At 44.2% G+C, this 19,716-nt stretch overlaps 1 protein-coding gene across 5 annotated transcripts in view; it reads right to left on the minus strand.

The window, feature by feature from the left end:
• Positions 1-1,061: 1,061 nt before the first annotated feature.
• LOC8030166 (dihydropyrimidinase-related protein 2) overlaps positions 1,062-19,716 on the minus strand; it is a 39,484-nt gene continuing 20,829 nt past the window's right edge. For 4 of the 5 annotated variants that reach the window (XM_042289455.1, XM_042289454.1, XM_042289456.1 and 1 more), the window contains 14 exons: positions 17,614-17,708; positions 16,158-16,231; positions 14,785-14,898; positions 13,816-13,977; positions 12,794-12,933; positions 11,797-11,865; positions 11,579-11,699; positions 10,880-11,036; positions 9,853-9,994; positions 7,822-7,905; positions 6,699-6,878; positions 5,903-5,989; positions 3,995-4,226; positions 1,062-2,280 (listed from right to left, as the gene is read on the minus strand). In XM_042289455.1, the coding sequence (XP_042145389.1) occupies positions 2,195-2,280; positions 3,995-4,226; positions 5,903-5,989; positions 6,699-6,878; positions 7,822-7,905; positions 9,853-9,994; positions 10,880-11,036; positions 11,579-11,699; positions 11,797-11,865; positions 12,794-12,933; positions 13,816-13,977; positions 14,785-14,898; positions 16,158-16,231; positions 17,614-17,708 (1,743 nt within the window). In that variant the 3' untranslated portion in view covers positions 1,062-2,194. Of the gene's footprint in view, positions 2,281-3,994; positions 4,227-5,902; positions 5,990-6,698; positions 6,879-7,821; positions 7,906-9,852; positions 9,995-10,879; positions 11,037-11,578; positions 11,700-11,796; positions 11,866-12,793; positions 12,934-13,815; positions 13,978-14,784; positions 14,899-16,157; positions 16,232-17,613; positions 17,709-18,813; positions 19,022-19,716 lie in introns of those variants that run through there. The other variant, XM_029987199.4, reaches the window with a different exon arrangement.

Here is a 19,716-nt window from a genome sequence, read left to right on the forward strand (position 1 = left end):
CTGCTCGATTGGGATCACGTGGTTTACGGGCCGCGTTTACATACGAGCTGCGAGGAGGTGACGAACGCATTGGTCGTCTGCAAGCCTCTCGGCCTTTCCACCTGCTCTCCTCCTTGCCACGCGAAAACGCGGCGCATGCGCACATGTAACCAATCTCCGCCGGAGGCAACGTTGGCTGGAGGCAACGTTACTAGAACACTCAGTTGGGAAACTCCCATAGAGACAGCTTTGAAAAAGTGGCCCCAATCTGTCTCCGATCACCGAGCTAATGACGAACACAACACCACCATTTCTCCCACAGCGGCCACTCGAGGAACTGCACGTGACTTCTATTTTGGCTCCAAGAACAGATACAGCGGAAGACCGGAAGAGGTTACAGGGGTGCCATCTCCATCTCCCCGGCGGACGAGCCGCGTCAAGCTACAGTAGTTAAAATGCACCTAGGTCGGGACGCGCTACCTGAAAGGACCGCTGATGCATGGTTTTATAACGCGCCCCTCTTTTTGTACTAAACTCCAATAAATTTCATACAAAAAGTCTTTTTCGTTTGTTTTTACGCAAAAACAGGCTTTCAAAAAGCTCAAGGTGACCATAGTACAGACAAACGATAAAGAGTGGCGCTGTTGTCGTATTTAGCGCGGTCTCGGTGGACGCCAGCGGCCCAGGTTTCGACGGAGAGTTTCCCAACTGAGTGTTTTAGTAACGTTGGCCGGAGGCGTCACCATTAAATTGCGAACGCCCCCCCATGGCTTGAGGTGGATCCTCTCTACAATCTGGGCTCTCCGCTGTACTCTGATCACTCCGGTAGCACAGGTGGCGCCGGGCGTCGGGAAAGATGAGAAGCGCGCGAGTGACGTGTTCAATATCTTTTTTTAATTGTTGAAAGTTGTTTTTTTTTTTTTTTTTCACCGACTTTGAGGACTTAGTGAAAGCCCTCTAATTTGCTTTACTTACCTGTGGCCACCAGGAAAGTGGGAAAGGAGGAAAGCGGATATAGAAACTACATTTAGGTCTTAAAAAGAAATGTGGGGAGGTCATCCTAGGAAATTGGAAACCAAAAGTATGGCTGTAGCACCTCTTTATTTCTCACAATAAATGAGGCAAGGGAGTGCATATATATGACAACACCTGCTGCACATTTGCCATTATAAAAACACACACACATGTTACGAACACCTGTCCACAAATGATGATTCAAGAATCAGACAAGGTGGAGCATTCACGATTGCCAAAAAAAAAAAAAAGAGGAAATACTAAATGCCTATCGCTATCAACACCTCCACGCAGACTGACTCAAGAGCTTTCTACGCTGAAAAAAAAAGGGCTACAGCTAACTGGCAGTGCTACACCTACAAAATAAAAGTAGAGAAAAACTTCATATAAAACTCCATTTCCAACTATGCAATCACTAAAAACCCCAGTCACAAAGAACTTTGCCTGAAATAAAAAAAATCTTGTCACTCCACGATCTGCATAAAAAATCTTGCTTGCAATACTTCACGGGTGCACAAGAAACACTAGGGTTAAGATTTCTTCACCTGAACACTTTGTAGATGTCGTAAAAAGGTTACGAGAACAACCGCACCAACAACAGAGGCAATGTAAGAGAAGGTTATGAAGCTGTTTGGCATTGGCAAGAGCACAAGAACACTTTGCTCAGCTGCACCTTTTGTTGCTTAGCGGGACTCAAAGTACTCGCGAGTTGCAACGTTTTTATTAAGAGCATTACAAATGCTTGATATGAGTGCTTAGAATTTTTTTTTTTTCTAAGGGTAAATTATCTCTGTTTAAATCGGAACAAGCAGTCCCAACTCCCATTGCACTGAAGGAAAAGAAAAAAAAATTACATTCCTCTTCACAACCACTTTTACACGGGGCTCGGCCCTTTTTTAAGAACCGGTTAACCTTTTCTTGTTGAAGGAAAGTATACTTTAAACTTTGTCTTCTGCCACGTAGCTTAAGAGGAAAATTCAAACAACAGCAACCCCGACTGGACTTTAACGCCACCGGTCATTTGTTCGATCGACTGTCTTTCCTTGCAGCGCCACTCTGACGTACAATCGGCTGCCCGCTTGACGTGATACGGCATGGGGGAGAGTTGACAAGATTGAAGAAATGGGAGGTGGGGGGGGGGGGGGGCAACACGAACACGAGAACTGCATCAGCGTTGTTCCTTGGGTCTTTCCTCCACGATTTACCAAATCCCGCTCGATCTTCCGCCCGGTGGGTTGTGGACGCGGATGCCACTGCGCTGGCCCTCGCTGTCATCGATTTGTGCTCCTGGAGAAAATGTCGGGACAAGTTTGCGAGTAAGCAACATTTTTTACACAAGAACAAGATATCGCAATGTCCCGTGAGATGCCCCTGCCCCGAAACATAACCCACCCCCATATTTTTGGTCTGATTGGCTACTTATTCTTTATTATTATTAAAGGAGGGAAAGAAAAATTTATAAGATGCAAGTCGCTTGCCTGTGTCCACCTTTACTAATAACATTATTATATAAAAAAACTTATGTGTTCTCATAATGGTATATGTCTTAGCATGGCTTTCACGGCTGTGGAGAGCATTCAAAGATTGCTCTGTGTTCGTCCTGTAAACACTCCTTTTTTAATTAAGAGGTCCATCTACAGTCATAACAGAAAAATGTCGACCCATAAGATTCTAAAAAATCCAACCCCATTGAGTTAAAGGCCGATGACAACTTCGGCTTTCTGCAGGAAAGATAATCCTCTTAGCTCCCCCCCTCCTCCCCTAAAGTAAGGGAGCAAGCCGCGCTGGGGCAAGCTGGAAGGTGGAAAGGACATGAGAAAAAGAGGGAGTGAGGAAAAGTGGAAACTGCGAAGTGTACATCGGCGTCTTACCCAAATGCTCCCCCGCATCAGCTGCTGCTCCTAGCGCACAGGTGCGAAGTGCAGAAGCCCAATGCACGCGCCGGCACAATACAGTAAAGTTCGACGCTCGCACGCCATGCACGATCGTGCAATGCACGATTAGGAGCTAGGAACTACACGCAAAAATGAGACGAGCAACCGAGTTGGGGAGAAGTGCGTGCGAAACAACATAGGAAGAGATAGAAACATGAATGGGCTACTCCGGATAGCCGACTCTTACGTGCCCACCCGGGCAAAAAGCACGAGCAGGCATAGGCCACTGAGCCGCTGTCGGCGGCGTGCGACGGCAGTATTTTGGGTGTAACAACCGGAAAGGCAAACACAACGAACGGGAAACTGATACACACATTCCTACAGGAATCCAACAGCACCAGCAGTTGTGTGTGTGTGAAAACAGTGGAACCGAATGAACCGAGAACAAACAGAGGACTCTCTTTAATTCAATCTCTCTTATTTCAAACTCGCTGATAATTCAAACTAACATGCAGGTCCCGTCCTATGCGTTTATAGGAAGGAAACACCCGGTAATTCAAACTTTGCATTATTCAAACAGAGTTTTGGTCCCCCTTGGAATTTAAATTAACGAGATTCTACTGTGTAAACGAGGACCTTACGTGTTGTTTTCGGGAATAAGAGAGACTTTTCTCCATAGGGAGCCTCTTCTTCACTCTGTACTGAGCAAGGACCTAGATATTAAAAATTATTTCCACCACCGCAACATTGAAGACCACTTTGCACATTTGTATCCACAAGTTAACATGGAGCATAAGTTCACCTGTTTCTTGCGCAGAGGTTGCGATGATGTCAGAATGGCAAACTTTTACTGGTCGATTGAAAAAAAAAAAAATAGTGGGTAGATTTTGAGGGGTTTAGCACTGATGTCTACCCATCATCCTTTCAATCAAAGCCAATCAGAGCCCGGCGTTGTTCTGACGTCACCGCAACTCCTGTGCAAGAAGCAGACGACTTGCTCTTTGCATAGAGTGTTCTCTCGTTGTAAGCGGTCACGGGTTGGCACGACACATTCGATTGCGGTCAAACACAATTGTGCGAACCAGCCTTGAACGACGCTCAAATCCCGTCGCAGTCCAATTGCTCACCGGAGAGGCTGAAGCTAGAATCCTGGAGATTGCGGCCACCGCTGCGAGTGGGGCCCCTGGTGTGGAACTGCTGCTGAGAGGGTGTCAGCGGGCTGTAAGGGGTGTGGGGGCTGTTCTGGGCCCGGTATGGCGTCTGGCCTTCTTTCCCCGGCGTCACGCCGCCGTTGAACACCTGGTCGCCGCCCACGGGTCCCTGGTAGCCGTCGCGGTTCACCTTGACCGGCTGGTTTGCCTGTGCGGCGCAAAAGCGTCCCCGTTAGTGCCGAGACGTTTCGCCGGCACCCTCTCGTCGTTCCTTTCCGTGACAATACAACCGGGGACTCTAGACTCATTAAATGCAAAGTCAGGGCTGAGGGTCTGCGGAGTGCGCAGACTGGACTTTGGCGACAAAACGCGGCGGCGGCGCCGCGAGTGTCCAATCGGTGCGCTCCGTAGACTCCGGCCTAGACCTTGCGTTGAACGAGTCTGGGCACTCAAGACTCGCCTTGCCGCGACCTCGCAAGACGTGATCCTGGCCACTCACGATTCATTGCGGATGAGGTCTACGGCCTGCATAAAGGGGACGGTGGAAGTTTGCAGTCGCCACATTCTTAAATGAAGACCTTCAAAGTTGGCAGTCTGATATCATTCTTGTTTCTGTGGATGAAAATCCACTAAAGACGTCATATTGAGTGTCTGGCCAATCGTGGAAAATCTGACTATAACGCTTTTGGCTGCACACGTCGCCAATAGTCGTCGAAAGGATTGGAACGGCAGGGAAGAGTTTCAGTGGTCCCGCCTCCAGCACAAGCTACTTTCGATAACGCTTTGTCTTCTCACAAACCTTGAGTGCACATGCACAGCCGAAGTGAAGCCCGGCAAAAGGCAATTGGCACGTGCTGGAGGCAGTGCATGAAAGAGAGACGCCCAGCCTTTCTCATTCTATCGGCGACTATGGTCCATACTTGGAGTCGCAACATGTTTCCGCTTTCGCGTCCTTATCTCCTGCATGTACTGGAATGCCTTTTGCAGATGGTAGTAACAAGTGGGAATCGTGAAGTTATGGTAGCTACATCCTGCGGGACTGATATGAAGTTGAAACTGTTTTTTGCAAAATTTCAATTTGGGACAGATTTTTTTTTTTATATATATATATAATGATATTAAATGTTTGGTCGACAGCTTCGAATGCATCATATCGGGCTCATCAAAGCCATGTCGGCTTGTGCGACAGAGCCTCGCACCTCCTGCTCTAACTTTTTGTTTTGCATGTCAAACAACAGCTTGTAGAGAAAAAAAAGTACCATGTTGAGATCTGTTAAACATGGATGGCTCGCAATATACGAAACATTTTGGTTTATAAAATTTTAGTTGACACAACGATATAGTAAGTCCCTGTAGGTACGCACTAAACAATCAATACAGCTTGTAAAAGAAAGAAAAAAACTTAACAAAAAGACATTTATTTAGTCAACATATCAAAAGCCACAACTTATGAAGTAGAGTACTTTTTAAAGTCTTTCAATATCTACACATCCAATAATTACTTTAAAAAATTAATGTTTTTTTGTTTTTTTTAATTATTACATGCAGGGACAGTTTTTGATATGCATGCGGTAGCTGCACATTGCCAGTGCCACACGGAGCGAATCCTTTATCTGCAATGTAGCCGTGTTTATAGAAAATATTTATGCTGTTTTATTACAACTATAGTCGCAAGTTTTGCATACGGGTCACGTGTCTGAAGAATCATTCAACAGTAATAGCTTCTCCTTTCTAACCTTTCAAAACAAACAGTGAGGTGCGAGCGAGGAGTGACACTAGCTGTGCCTAAATCATGCCGAACATTGAGACCCTTCCAAACAATACAATTTCTTGATGTCGAAGCTTCTGGACATTGTATAGTGAGAATTCCAAAAAATTCCGCACCCTCTCCCTTTCGAAGAGGCAGCTGAAGGTGTGGGGCGAGAAAGGTGGGAGGCTGACGAAGCGTCCGGATCCCTCGCTGACTTTCAGCTGAAAGGAAGAACCAAAGCGATTGAGAGTCAGAACACCATTGAGCACAGAGCATGACACCATGCATAACAGTACAGTTTCTTCCCAAAGCTGAGAAGGAAAAACTTCCACTGTCTTAGGCAGTTTGCATGTGGCAGTCTCCACGCCACTTGATTCCAGTGGCAAGTCAAGTGCGTCTTATTCAGCACAAAAATCGATTAAGATGAAACGTCAAGCTTTGGGCCTCCAGAATACTGTAAAATCCCAAGCATGTGTCCATGTTACATAGAGTAGCCACCCATTACTTTTGAAATGTTTTAAAACTAAGCAAAGGGTGCGCAGCAGCATCGACTTTGTTTAAGCACCCACTGTTAACATTTTCCAAACTTTGAAATTCTGCAAATTGTACGTTAAGCGCCCAATTTGACCGAAGAAGTGCCCATGTCTAGATTAACCCAGTTTTCAGTAAAGATGGGGTGGATGCTCCCCCGGTATTTTACGGTACTTAGAAAAAAAATTAGAACGCAGCTCTTATACAACACATACGGAAACGATATTCTCCTGTAAGCAGCTGCAGAACTTTACTCTCGAATGGAAATTGCACTCCATGTTGGTCTCCCACATACCAACGATGCTCATGAAGCATGAGACGCCGATCAGGGCTTCCTACAAGTCATTGAAATAGAAATTTAGGAAATTTTCGAAACCGTCGCATGTTGAGAAGACTGACCTGTCCTTCCTCCAGAACGACATGCCCATGCGACACGACGCAGCAGGGTCCGCCGCGAACTTCGAGCCCCTCGAAGATGTTGAAGTCGGACACGGAGTTGTGGCTCTTCTTGGAGATGGACACGAGCTCCTTGGGGTCCCAAATGACGACATCCGCATCCGAACCCACCTGAATGCGTCCCTTTGGAGGATAGCAAATGAAGTGAAAGAGAACAAGAAGGTTGGAAAGCCCGAGCATGCCTCATCTTTCGCGGCATTGTGGCTGCTGCTTCGTGAAGGTCACACACCCGCAGACAAGTTTCTGTGTCTATGCAGTTACAGCTATGGGCGTACGGATGCTCGGTCATCTCGAGTGCCGATCACACCTATGCACATGCACTCTTCACTTCTTCTGAATGGCCACATAGAGTTGTCCACGAGTATATAAAGATAAGTATTTTAGGTGCGATGAATGCAGTCAATTCTCGGTTCTTGAAAGTTCTCCTTAATCAAGTAAATTTATGATGGGAAAATGTTTCTACTTAGTCAGTGTTTCTGGCAACGTGAGCATATTGTATACCTGTACCAGTATTAGCTTGTTATTACTTCATTGCAAAAAAAAAAAGTGGTATATGCAATTTCATTATCTTGATGTAGCAATGTTTAAACAAGTTTCTAGCAAGTGACCAGCTGCCTCTGTACAATTCGAAGTTGACTGCAAAGTATCTATAAAAACTGTTTTAATGATTCACTCTGATACAGGGACCTCATAAGAAGCATACACTGTATGGCCATTTCATTTTTACACCATTAATTGGTCAAAATATTTGTTATAATGAATTTGTCGCTCTGTGTGGAATATTCCAGCGTAAAGAACTGGTTGATCTGTCACAAAGTGGCACACCATGTGCCTTACAAACTGTCACACCAGGAGCGGGTTTACAAAATTCAGGGGGGGAATAGTATCTTACCAATCTTGAACTTCCTGAATTAAGAAACTTCAGGTGTGAATGAATAGGAGAGTATAGGAAGCAAATCAAGGAATGACAATTTTTGTTTTCTTAAGTTGAAGTACACTTTGAGTTTTAAGCTAAACTCAGACTGCTAGACACCAGATATTCTCATTTCACTAAATTGCCTCTTACCTTTTTAGGATACATGTTAAACAGCTTAGCTGCATTTGTGCTGGTGACAGCAACAAAACGGCAGGCATCCATCTTGCCTGTCATCTGAAAACAAAAAGAGCATAATTAAGTACAATATTTCATAGCAGTGATGTCAAGGCACAATCTGTCTCCTATTACAGCAATCATTCTGTTAATGCTATCTGAATATTCTAAACTTTTAATAATTCATAAATAGCATTTTCTATTCGAGTCGATTCGTAGCACACTTTTTCTGTTCGATGTAGGTAGGTATTCGAGTATACTTAAAAATTATGAATGATGTCTTCAGAATTTTCCAATTTCTCATGTCAAGCTTCATTGCTTTGCACATACAGTAAAACTTCGTTATAACAAAACGGGATATAACAAACTAATGGATATAACAAAGCAATTATAATTCCCCTTGCTTGAATGGATATAACAAAGCAATTATAATTCCCCTTGCTTGCTGTTAGGGAAGAAATGGACATTGGCCATAACAAACTAATGGTTATAACGAAATAATTACGACCGCTCCTTCAACTTTGTTATAACGAGGTTTTACTGTGTGTGCAAGGAATAATGGGTGACATGCCGAAGCATATGGGTTGGCTCGATGGACTTGGCCATTTGGCCCACTATTGTAGATCGACCTTCTTTGGTTACAACTGTAGATCTATCCCCAATTTTAAAAGACAGTGCTGGAAAATAAAATAAAATTAAGCTACATTAAAATAAATAGGGTAGTCACAGCTTTGCATTGCCATGTTCTATGTTGTGTTTTTCTCAACTATTCTTATCTGGTCATTTTTTTCGTAATACAAGTATGTGAAATATTTCTGATGTAACGAAACTGTTCCTCTATATGTAAACAGTCTTCAAGAAAAAAAAAGGAGAAACGTCTACTAAATGTAATATATTAGCATTTGAAAATACTTTAATTTGAATTCACACTCAAATTTAATATTAATATTCAATCCATAGTCAAAATGTATTATGTGCACACCTTTACTTTTTACGACTGATCTAGTCATTTTAATTTTCCTGCACGACAATCTATATGGTGCCTATTAAACTCGCCCAGACCGTAAATAAACCAAGATTATACACCACATGAGAGGTTCCTTGAGAGCTGGCGATTGGTATAACTAATAAAAGATATTGCAAAAACATGCTGTGGCATATTGCGACTGAGTTAGGAGATTGCATGCACCTAAGAACAGTATCCGGCTTTCGTAACATTTCTATTCGCAGGGTGGTGATAATTTTCATTTCTAAATCCTTGTCCAAGTGAAATTTCAGCTCACGGTAACATTTCACTCGGGCCATACTATTAGAAATACAACTGGGAAGGTAGGTTTACTTTGTGCCTTTGTGCAAAGTTGGAAAAGGTACAGAATGCAGCACAAACTGTACCCCGTTTAACCTTACGATCGACCACAGTGGACGCCACGAGCCATCAACCAGCCTAATGCCATAAGAGCTCCATGCGACCTTCCAGAGAAGCGCAGTGACACAGAGGGAGAGGAGTCGCACGACACATTCGCAGCGCCGGATAGACCATTCCAGGAGTTTGCGGCGCACTCGCCGTCCTCTTGGTGCATTACGACGATCCGATGTACGACGCGTGAACTAACTAAAAAAAGATGTTACGTTGGTTTTACATTTTATCGTTTCGCAAAGCAAAGGCGGCGAGACGACAGGAAAGTGCAGTGTGTATCAAATAAGTTGTGCATTTGTTTTATTTACTCCGTGTTGTGGAGTCACACGAATGAGGGAATGGATAGTGCGCGAGAACAGCCTCGCGCAATTCCCCGCGTCGCGCACCGCAATCTAGGATTGCCGTAAGGCCTTCCGTGATTTTCCGGAAAGGTCTATTGGCTGGGATGGCCCATCTGTCGTAGGGTGCAATAAAGTATAAATTTATTGGCACAATAAGTTGACCATGCAACATAATGGCAAGATCATACACTTATGCCACAGGAAAAAAAATCTACTAGTTAGTATGCCGCCGTTGGACGACCAACATACCACGCCCTTCTCCCAGACCACTAGCATTCTCTCCTCGACTCCGTTGACGCCGTGGGGAATCTTGGTGAAGTTGTCGCAGCCGACCGCCTTTTGCGCCATGGTGTAGGTGCAGTGGTGCGACCCCGTCGTGTGCAGGTCGCCACTGGAAGAAGACGGAGGGCATCATAGTTGTTGCCATCTTTGCCAGCAATGCTTTTTATAATTAATAAAAAAACTAGGAAAAAAAAATTTAAGTGTGATTTCAATGAATGCAGCATGTCTAGAATTTTTGGTCTGAGTTACATAAGGAGATAGTATCATTAAAATGACACCCGATTTAACCTGTTCTTCAGGAAAGAAAACCAGTCCCAGATATTTTTACTCCTCACTTGAAAAAAATATACCCATAGATTATGAAAACATAGAGCCCTAGATACAGTGTCCACAAGAGTAAGGCTTCAGCTGTTTGCAGGTATTTGAAGTTCTAAATGACTGATGTACCTCATACGAAATCTGAGGGACCTGTCTTCTATTCACATGGTCCTAAGGATGCCCAAAGTATCAACAGGGAGTCTTCCTAATTAATTAGGTTTTAAGCAAGCCTGGCTTTTCTTGTTAGGAAAAACCAAAACAAAAAAACCTCAGTTCATAATTAGACCAATGACACCACACCGTACCATGTCAGGCCCTAGCTTCAGCATTTGGACAAAATCAATGTGAATAAAAGTGAGCAGTGGATGTTCACAACCATGTTGACCCACCACGAGATAACCCTAGTGGCACAAATTATGAGCGTAATCTTTTTTGCTCGAAATAGGACTCTGTTTCAAAGGCCTAGAAGCTCAATGACTTCTTGTAGGCCTACACGCTCTAAATGCTATACGAAACCTTTACTAAAATGTTCTCTTTTCAATCGCCGCAAGACTCTCCGTTCGCTTCGTGCGTCCCTCATGAAATGACCTCCCATTGTTTGATTGAAAACTATCACTGTCATGACGTTGAGAAGCAGTGTCAAGAGGAAACGACACGGCAACAAGATTTGACGTACCATCCGAGGAGGTCCATCAGACGACCGGCTGTTGAGGGATCGGCGCTCAGAGGAGGCGAGGTCACGTGGGCAGCCGCGTGCGCCCAGCACTTGTTGAAGTAGTGGCTGCCGTCTGTGCCCAAACTGGCCGCGGTAGGTTCGCCAAACACAACGCAGCCTGGGGAACACAACATCCACTGTCACGTGATTACGCTCGTTCGCATGTATGCTGTAAAGTTCTCGAGGGCGTGAATGACATCGAGCAAGCTTCGACTAGCTCGAGAGCATGCGATGTTTCATAGCCTAGTTCAGTAGAGATATGAAGACACATATAGAATGTATTGAAACATTGCATTTGTTAGTTTGTGCAAGTCAAACAATGAACAACATTAATCTTTTTCCATTTCAGTGGAGCCATATGCACTAACGACTTTGGTCACAATGATTATGTACACTACGAAAACTGTACACTGTACGACACTGTTAGCGTGAACAAGCAATGAATACTAGTGCGGCTGGAAGGATTTGGGGAACTAATTTGAGAAGCCAAATTTGGTGCCCACCAATGTCGCTTCCAAGTAAAATGCCAAAACAAGCCAATGTCACGTTCATGCTAAGAGTGCCGCTGCACAATGTATGTGATCTCGTTCTAGTTATGACTGAGAATGATTTAAAAATAGTGTGGATGCAAATACGAAGAGGATTTAATGAAGTTCTTACCATCGTTGCGCTTTTTCACAATCACGTCGGCAGCACCCTTGCTCATGACTGGAGAGACCAGCAGGGGCGTAGACACCTGATTGGCCAGGACGATGGCACGCAGGGTTGCTTCTGCCTCAGCCTAACATTTTTTTACGAAGAATATACATCCAAACAGTGTTAAAACATGTCAGAAGCATGTTTAATTTGAAGGTGACATTTCTGGATCAAAACCTCACCTCTTCAGGTTGGCTGTAGAGCACACCTTCGGGCCCCATAATGCCAAGTGCCTGAATGCGCTTCTGGTTCTGCAAAAGCAACATGTCTGCCCCATTGTTGACCATGTGACAGAAATCATTTGCAAGCGTATAGCTTTTTAGCTTTATCGGCTGGATTAGTGCCTAGAGCTTCCTGTATATTGTTGTGGTAAAGTAAGTAAAACTTATAGCTCAGTCTGTTGAGGTAAAAGCCACATGGTACAAAAGGTGCAGCCTCTAGTGGCAGACTTTTGAACTACAATAGCAGGGAAGCAAATATAACTTAGAATCAGCTAGGAATTGCCGCAAAAGAGGAAGATCGGTTCATCTCATGCTTTGGTTTTAGGTAAGTGCCTTTGCACTTGAAACATTCTTCAATGCTATGAGGCCACACAAATAAATTGTGCTACATTGTATAGATTTACTTAACTTTATCAAGCATCATCAATTCATTAAATAAGAGAGCCCATGCTTCTCACAATCTTACACCTTTCATTTGTATGAAGTGCATGACTGCACACTATTTATTCGCATTGTATAGTACATACCTGAAGCTGGTGCAAAACATATTTCTATCGCCCTTGTTTTATGTCCATGTATGTCGCACCTGATGTGAATTCAATTGACGATACCAGGTATGTATGCATAAAAATACAATGCAGTGCAGCGTTCCTGAGAATACAAGGCTTCAAGTTGCACTAAACTCATATCACCATTCTACAGTGTGCCTGAAGATGTTTTTATAGCTATTTTATTGAGTGTGCCGGCTAAGTTTAGAGCACAGGTATAATCCCCTACAATAGTCGGTGACAAGTTAAGAGCCAAATTGATGCTCCCTCTCGAGTGTGAGGTCTTTGCCTTCGATAACACTTCATCGCATGTGCAGTCAAGGCCTGGCTGAAGGCAACGAGCACATAGGCTACTGAACTTGCTGCAAGACTTCTTGGGGAGAGGGAGAGAGAGAGTGAGAGGCAATTACCTCCGCAATCACCAGTCCATTTTCGGCATGGACCGTTGTCAGTGCTCCCAAGTGCTTGGAAACTTCCAAGAGGTGCACAAAGTCGACGTCGGAAAGCATCAAGGAATCCATGCTCAGGTAGGCCCTGAAGGTGTTGACCCCTGGAGATAAAACCACACATGCAATTAAAACGATAAGGGGTCCATTAATCATTGTTCTTTGATGAGTGTAACTGACCCCTAGCGATAATGAAGAGGCCTTATCAGGCTCTACGAACCTTTTTGGCAGCTTTGATGTATTGCAACTCCGTACCCATTCATTTATTCTTGAAAAAACTTTCGCAGATCCTCAACCGAAGTACAGCCAACACGGGCTCCACTGTCAAAATATTCAAGCTCATGTGCAGCTGAGAAGAGCTGCCAAGACATGCTGATGTGTCCAATAAACAGACAGCACACGCCTTTCTGTTCGACATTGGAGCTAAGCTGTCATACTGTAAGATACCGAGCAAGCACCAGCGCAAAAGTTGGAGATAATCACGAAAAAGTGAGGATGGGCACTTTTTAGTTCTCCACTTTTGATCCAGCGGAATGGTATAGTAGCAGCAGTGTAGGAGTCTAACAGAACCTATCATTTTTTTAAAGTAGCCACGCTGCTCTCATCATTGCGCTCTCGTGTCAAGCTTTCCCACTTCGCACCGATGCATGCGCATGAAGCTCCCCTTCTTCGCACAGCCTTCTCAAGAGGCACCTGACATGGAGAAGTACCTAGGTCAGCCCAGTGGGCCTATTAGTTTGCTGGAGTGGGCGCTTCGTACATGGCTTGCACTGCCGTCGCAACGAGAGACAATGTGTTGGCCTTGCTGTTGAGCGCGTATTTTCTGCGACTCAGATTTTGCACCGCCAAATTTTTCTTTTTGGCAAGGACATGTAGGAACGACCGCCAGCTGGGTACGATGCCGTCACGTGCAGGCCATGTATTGCAACATAGGCGCACGGCCAGTATTTTAAGCCAAGTTTGCGAAACTGCGACATGAACTGCACCTTTTTCCTTGACCAGAGTCTCCAGCTCCTCCTTGGTCTTGGGGTCGAAGGAAGTGACGGCCAGCTGGAGGCCGTAGTCGCAGCACACCTTCTCGTCTGCCCAGCTCTTCCACTTCTCAAAGGCCTCCAGGGGGGAGCAAGTAGTGTCCAAGACGCAGTCGACTGGAAGAGACCGTGAGGGGAGAGAGAGAGCAACGTTTGTTGTTAGCCCCAACGGAGCTTCCTCGACGTTGTCCTCATAGTTGTTACGAAACTGCCCTCAACCCCAAGGACGCTACAAGTTGCCGCAGTAACTCCAGGTCATTGGGTTTACAATAGCACGACAAGCTCCTCTCCGCAGAGCCCTCCACTCTTACCACTTTAGCAGAGCAAATGCTGGAGAGGAGGAAACCACCAATCGAGGCAAGGCAGGTGATCTGTGGGTGCTAGGGGCTTATCCTGCTAGCTTTAACCTGTAACAGAGCATAGTGCCGCGCAACGCCTATTTGGTATGGGACACGCTGGCCAGGTGGTGAAGGTCACGTCCCGACTCTGAGCAGAAAGCCGGGACATCTATGTTTATGAATTAGTATACATACTTTAAAACCAGGAAAACTAAAAATGGACCGGAAATGTTTTAAGGACAATTAGCAGAAAAGTTTTGGAACCACCAAAAAAGTATATTGGTCATTAGAAAAAAAAAGAAAAAAACATTGCTTTTGTGATTATGGAACAAGTACAGCTTTTAACGCTAACCCATATTTGTACATCCAAAGAAAAAATGTATTTGGCCGCATATCAAAGGATGCCATCTGCCCGTTTGCTGCTCCTTCTTGGCTCCAATAATCGTAATTACAAACCGAGGAGGTGCCACAAAGATAGCCTACAAGCAGATGCTAGTCTGTTAAGAAAGCTGCAGCAGAGACCAAACCATTAGCATAGCAACTTTATGATGCCGATTGCCAGCTAAACTCAGGTTGTGCAACTTACCGATCATGGTGGTTCCACCAGCCACGGCTGCGCGGGTTCCCGTGTAGAAATCGTCCGCCGACCGTATGCCGCTGGGCAGCGGCAACTGGAAGTGGGTGCTGACATCGATCCCTCCTGAAATTCGAATTCAACCCGCCCACCCAAATTCCATCTCTCTCCCTTCCACAGACTTTTTGCAGTGATTGCAGGCTTGGATCAAATATAATTATCATCATCATCATCATCATTTATTATTCCTTGAAGGCCCAGGGGGCATTATACAAGGGAGTGAACACTTCAAAAACAAACAAACAACACAACTATTCATCAACAAAAACACGCTGCAATCTAGTTATAGGTTAGAAAAAATAAACTAATGGCTGCAGAAAATTTCTCAGTGTCAGATAAAGAAACAATTACGTCGGCAGTAAGTTCCAGTCGTCAATGGCCAATGGTAAAGTAGACATTTGGTGAGTGACAGTTGACAATAAAATCGGCCGGAGTTTACAAGAATGGTCGAGACGAGGAAAAATGCATAAGGAGGCGATAGCAAACTTTGTCTGGGATGACTGTTGTCATAAAAGATCTGATGAAGAGAAAGACGAGACACCCTGCGGCGGTGAGAAAGTGTGTCAAGGTTAGCTGATTGGCGAAATCCTGATATGCTTGCGTAAGGGGAATAGTCGGAATAAATAAAACGGAGGGCTCCGCTTTGAACGGATTCCAGGTTGTTAGTTAGGTATGTTTGCCATGGTGACCATATGGAAGAAGCAAATTCTAGTTTAGTTCTGACCAAGGTAGTATAAGCAAGTTGTTTTACTGGGGATGTAGCTTGTCTGAGGTTACGACAAAGAAATCCGAGAGTGTGGTTAGCATCGGTAATGAAAGATGTTATGCGAGTGGTCCATGACAGGTCAGATGTCAGATGAATTCCTAGGTATTTATACGATGAACAAGCAGTTACTGGAATGCTAGAAAGGTGGTAAGAGGAGGATAGAACATGTGAACTGCAGGAAAAAGATAGCAATTTACATTTATTACAGTTTAAAGCCATTTGCCAATTATGACACCACTGAATTATAAGTTGGAGATCGTTCTGCAAGATTAGTTGATCGTGTCGCGAATGAATCGGTCTATAGATGACACAGTCATCGGCAAACAAACATACTTCAGAACTGATGCCATGGTAGAGATCATTAATGTAGATTAAAAAAAGAAGAGGGCCAAGAACGGTTCCCTGAGGGACGCCAGACGTTACTGTGCTAGTGGAAGATTTTACATTGTTAACAGAAGTGTACTGAGTGTGATTAGCAAGAAATTCAGAAATCCAACTGACTACAGAGGGGCGAAGATTAATATCTCTTAGTTTCATTAAAATATGTCCCTATTCTCACCTGGAATGACGAGTTTTCCTTTGGCTTCAATAGTCTTAGTGCCTCCTGGTATGGTGAGGTCTTTGCCAACTTGTCTGTAAAGGAAGGCATTGTTTTCTCAAGTTGCTGTGGGTTCCACTCCAAAACTAGGGTAAGTGAAGATGCCTATGGTACATAACGGGCTAAGAATTCAGGGGAAACTACTCTCACCCCTTTCCACTTTAGTGGAGAGGAGGTAGCCTCCTCTCCAGTGTTTGCTTTTCTAAAGTGTTCTAATGTAAAATTACTAGCGACCAACTCACTCGTAAGACCCTAAGCTTGAATACGCCAGCATTGTATGGGACCCTTTACCAAAAAAGATATAAATAAACTAGAACGAGTTTAAAGGCGGGCAGTCAGATTTATTTACAATAAATTCAAACGATCCGACTCTCTCTCTTCACTAATGCAAATAAACCAAATTGATTTGTTACAGGAAAGAAGAAAAAAGGCTAGGCTGAAGTTTTTGTATCTTCTTGCAAATGATAGGTTTTCTATTAATCGGCGCTCATACCTACAACCTGTTACTATGAGACAAACCAGACATTATCAGCCACACTTACTGGCACCTTACTTTGCTCGCACCAATCTTTTTAAATTTGATTTTTTCCCCAGAACAATTAGTGACTGGAATTCCCTTCCCACTCAGTTAGGCGTTTCCTCCTAGTTCATGACTTCATAGGTCCTCACTGCTACATTTCCTTCTGCACTGCTGGTGGTTTTTTATGCTATGTATAAAAGTTCTTTATTTGTACTTTCTGTCAAAGGTGTTGCTTGTATATTGTCATGTACGGTGTGTGATTTACTCTTTTTTATTCACTCCTGCTTGGACCATCTTGGTCTGCAGTATGTTATAAATAAATAAATAAATAGAGGGTGGAAGGAGCCTTCCCTGAACTTTTAACTTGTCACCGACTATAGACTACCATTTTCCGTTTCCTATGATGTCTATTTCTGTCAGAACTCTGTGTTTGCGACTGGTTTTTTAGTAATATTGTTTATTACTGGCTCTTTGTTATCCAGTCTTTACCGATGCTCTGGCATGGGTATGCATAGAGAACTCAGTTGCAATAGATGCATTATCACCAGTTCTTTCAGAAGATGCTGGTTCAAATATATGCTAGACGTACTGGAGGCATGGTACAGATCGACAGCCATTGTGAAGGACCATGCGGCTGTGTGTGTACCTTCTGCAGCATATAATTTGCACCACCAAATTTTTTTTTTTTTTTTTTCTCGGCAAGAACAAGTAGGAATGGCCATTGGTACAGTACAATGACATCACATGCAAGCCGTGTATAGATGTAACATAATGGTCTTTCCAAACATTTTGGTTAAACATTCAAAGTACTTGATGTAAGGTAGAGAAATTCGCTTTAAAGCTACAGTGCTCTGAGACTGCAAAATAAATTTCTAAGTAATTGGTATCTCCACTCACCTGATGATGCCATCTTCTATGTAGACGTCACCATCCAGGATCATGTCATCGTTGACAATCTTCCCACCCTTGATGTGCAGCCGGGTTTGGGCACTCTGCAGGGTAAGAAAAAACAGAAACACATATTTACAGTTTTTCAGTGTACCCAATGTAACAGGCTTGAAGATTAAAGCACATATGTCTGTGCCATAACGCACGCCACTCACGGCTGTTGTGAGCAAATGCAGGCTTGTTCGTAAACGTGTTTCCTACCTCTGAACAAAGGATGAAGTAAAGCTATGCGCACTATGTCGTGCACCTCGACTGGAAATGGCTATACGCACAACGCAAAACTGGTATAAAACGAATGGTTACAGTTTCCGAAGCGGTGGCATAGCTTATTGGTAAGGTGCCTGCTTCACACGCAGCAGACCCCGGTTCGATCCCCAATGTGGGCTTACTTTTTTTTTTTCTATAACATTTTTTTTTGTCGTTTATTTCGCGATTTTTACATTTCTTAGTTCGACGTGAGTGCGTTGGTGAAGTTAAATAAAAACAGAAAGAATAAACATAGGGACGGACAGAACAGCACCTCTGCTGTTCTGTCCGTCCCTATGCTTATTCTTTGTTTTTATTTACATTTCTTTCTTACGATTAGCAGTGAAAACAAATCGAATGTTGACGAAACTTCGCCGAACTAAATGGTATGGGCCTCCCTTTCCGGAGGTGCAATCGGGGAAGGACGCCGCGAAGCGGCGTGTATTGGGGGGGGGAGGGTAACATGCTTTTTACACCTTTTACACGCGCCGTCCGAAAACGGTGACCCAAATACACGGTCCCAAATAGCACGAGCTCTCCGCGTCGTGCGTAAAGCCATTTCCGGTGGAAATGTACTAAATTTCAACGAAAAAACTGTCTTCAATAAATGCTCTGATGAACACAACGTAATTTGTCCGTGAAGCATTTCAAAGTAAATTGTTTGAGACATTTGCTCTTGAGACATTTGCTCAAGTAGGAAATTTTTAAATCAAAATATTCGAACGAAATGCCCCATACTAACAGATATACAGCGATCAAACTTTTGCAAGTACAATGCGCGTCTGGTAGTGATACGTGTAACCTTCCACTGCCGCTTAAAGTACACATCCTTGCGCGCTATAATAATTAGAGCACCTTTTAGACCATCCCGCTTCCCCCCTCGTTAAAGCGAGATAACACTACCGTAAGTTCGTCGACCTGTCACTGGTTTCGGTGGTGCCATGGTCGGGAGCTAGGTCAGCCCGGCATTTGTCTCCATTATTAACAATCAAGCCCCTCTCTTCCTTGCTGCTTCTCCGACAGTTGTTACAGCAAGCCAAGCGAGACGACGTCCTTGCGTGGACGCAACAATGAACAGAGGAAGCCCGCCGCGTTTTTCGAAGCATTTGAGGCAGCAGCCACCAAGCGAGACGCGAACCGCGGGCCACGCTCACATAATACACGAGTGCACGCGCGGAGAGCACGGCCAACTTTATTAATCCCCCGAGAGGACGTGGTTGGTGGGTTGGCTGGGTTGGCGTTGTTCAAACATGGCCGACATCGTTCTTGAAGTTTCGGTTTTGAGAAGGCCATACATCAACGTACATTACATTAAATGCATCTGCCGTAGTTACAGGAGATGTAGTAAACCTTATGGTGGGAGTATTTGCGTAATATTTGGAACCTCTTGTATTGTTGTTTTTTGTTGTTGCGTCGAGAGTACGTTTTCAATTTATGGTGCTCTGATGAACGGGAAGTGAGTGCTGCGCGAAGGACATCCTGTGTCTCAAGGCCCCTGAAGCGTTTAATGCGCACGCCAATAGTTCAGGGCTTTCGGGTGCGAGAAGAAAAAGGAAACAGAGCTTTAGAAAACTGACCGTGCGTTCAGTTCAAAGGGGTAAGCTCTTGTGCTGCTGCATATTTCGCCCCGTGGCAAGTTGTACCACAATGCAAATGTAGCCAGTAGTAGCGCGATGCAACTCCGGGTATATTTAAGATACAACAATTTAAGACATAAAAGAACCACAGGGAAGTAACTCGAATGCCACCGCGGCCCTTTTCATTAAAAGGGGGAAAAACATACTTGGATGTATTATAATGGAAACG

Source organism: Ixodes scapularis, unplaced genomic scaffold, assembly GCF_016920785.2.
Source record: "Ixodes scapularis isolate PalLabHiFi unplaced genomic scaffold, ASM1692078v2 PGA_scaffold12__126_contigs__length_90152505, whole genome shotgun sequence".
NCBI classification, from domain to species: domain Eukaryota; kingdom Metazoa; phylum Arthropoda; class Arachnida; order Ixodida; family Ixodidae; genus Ixodes; species Ixodes scapularis.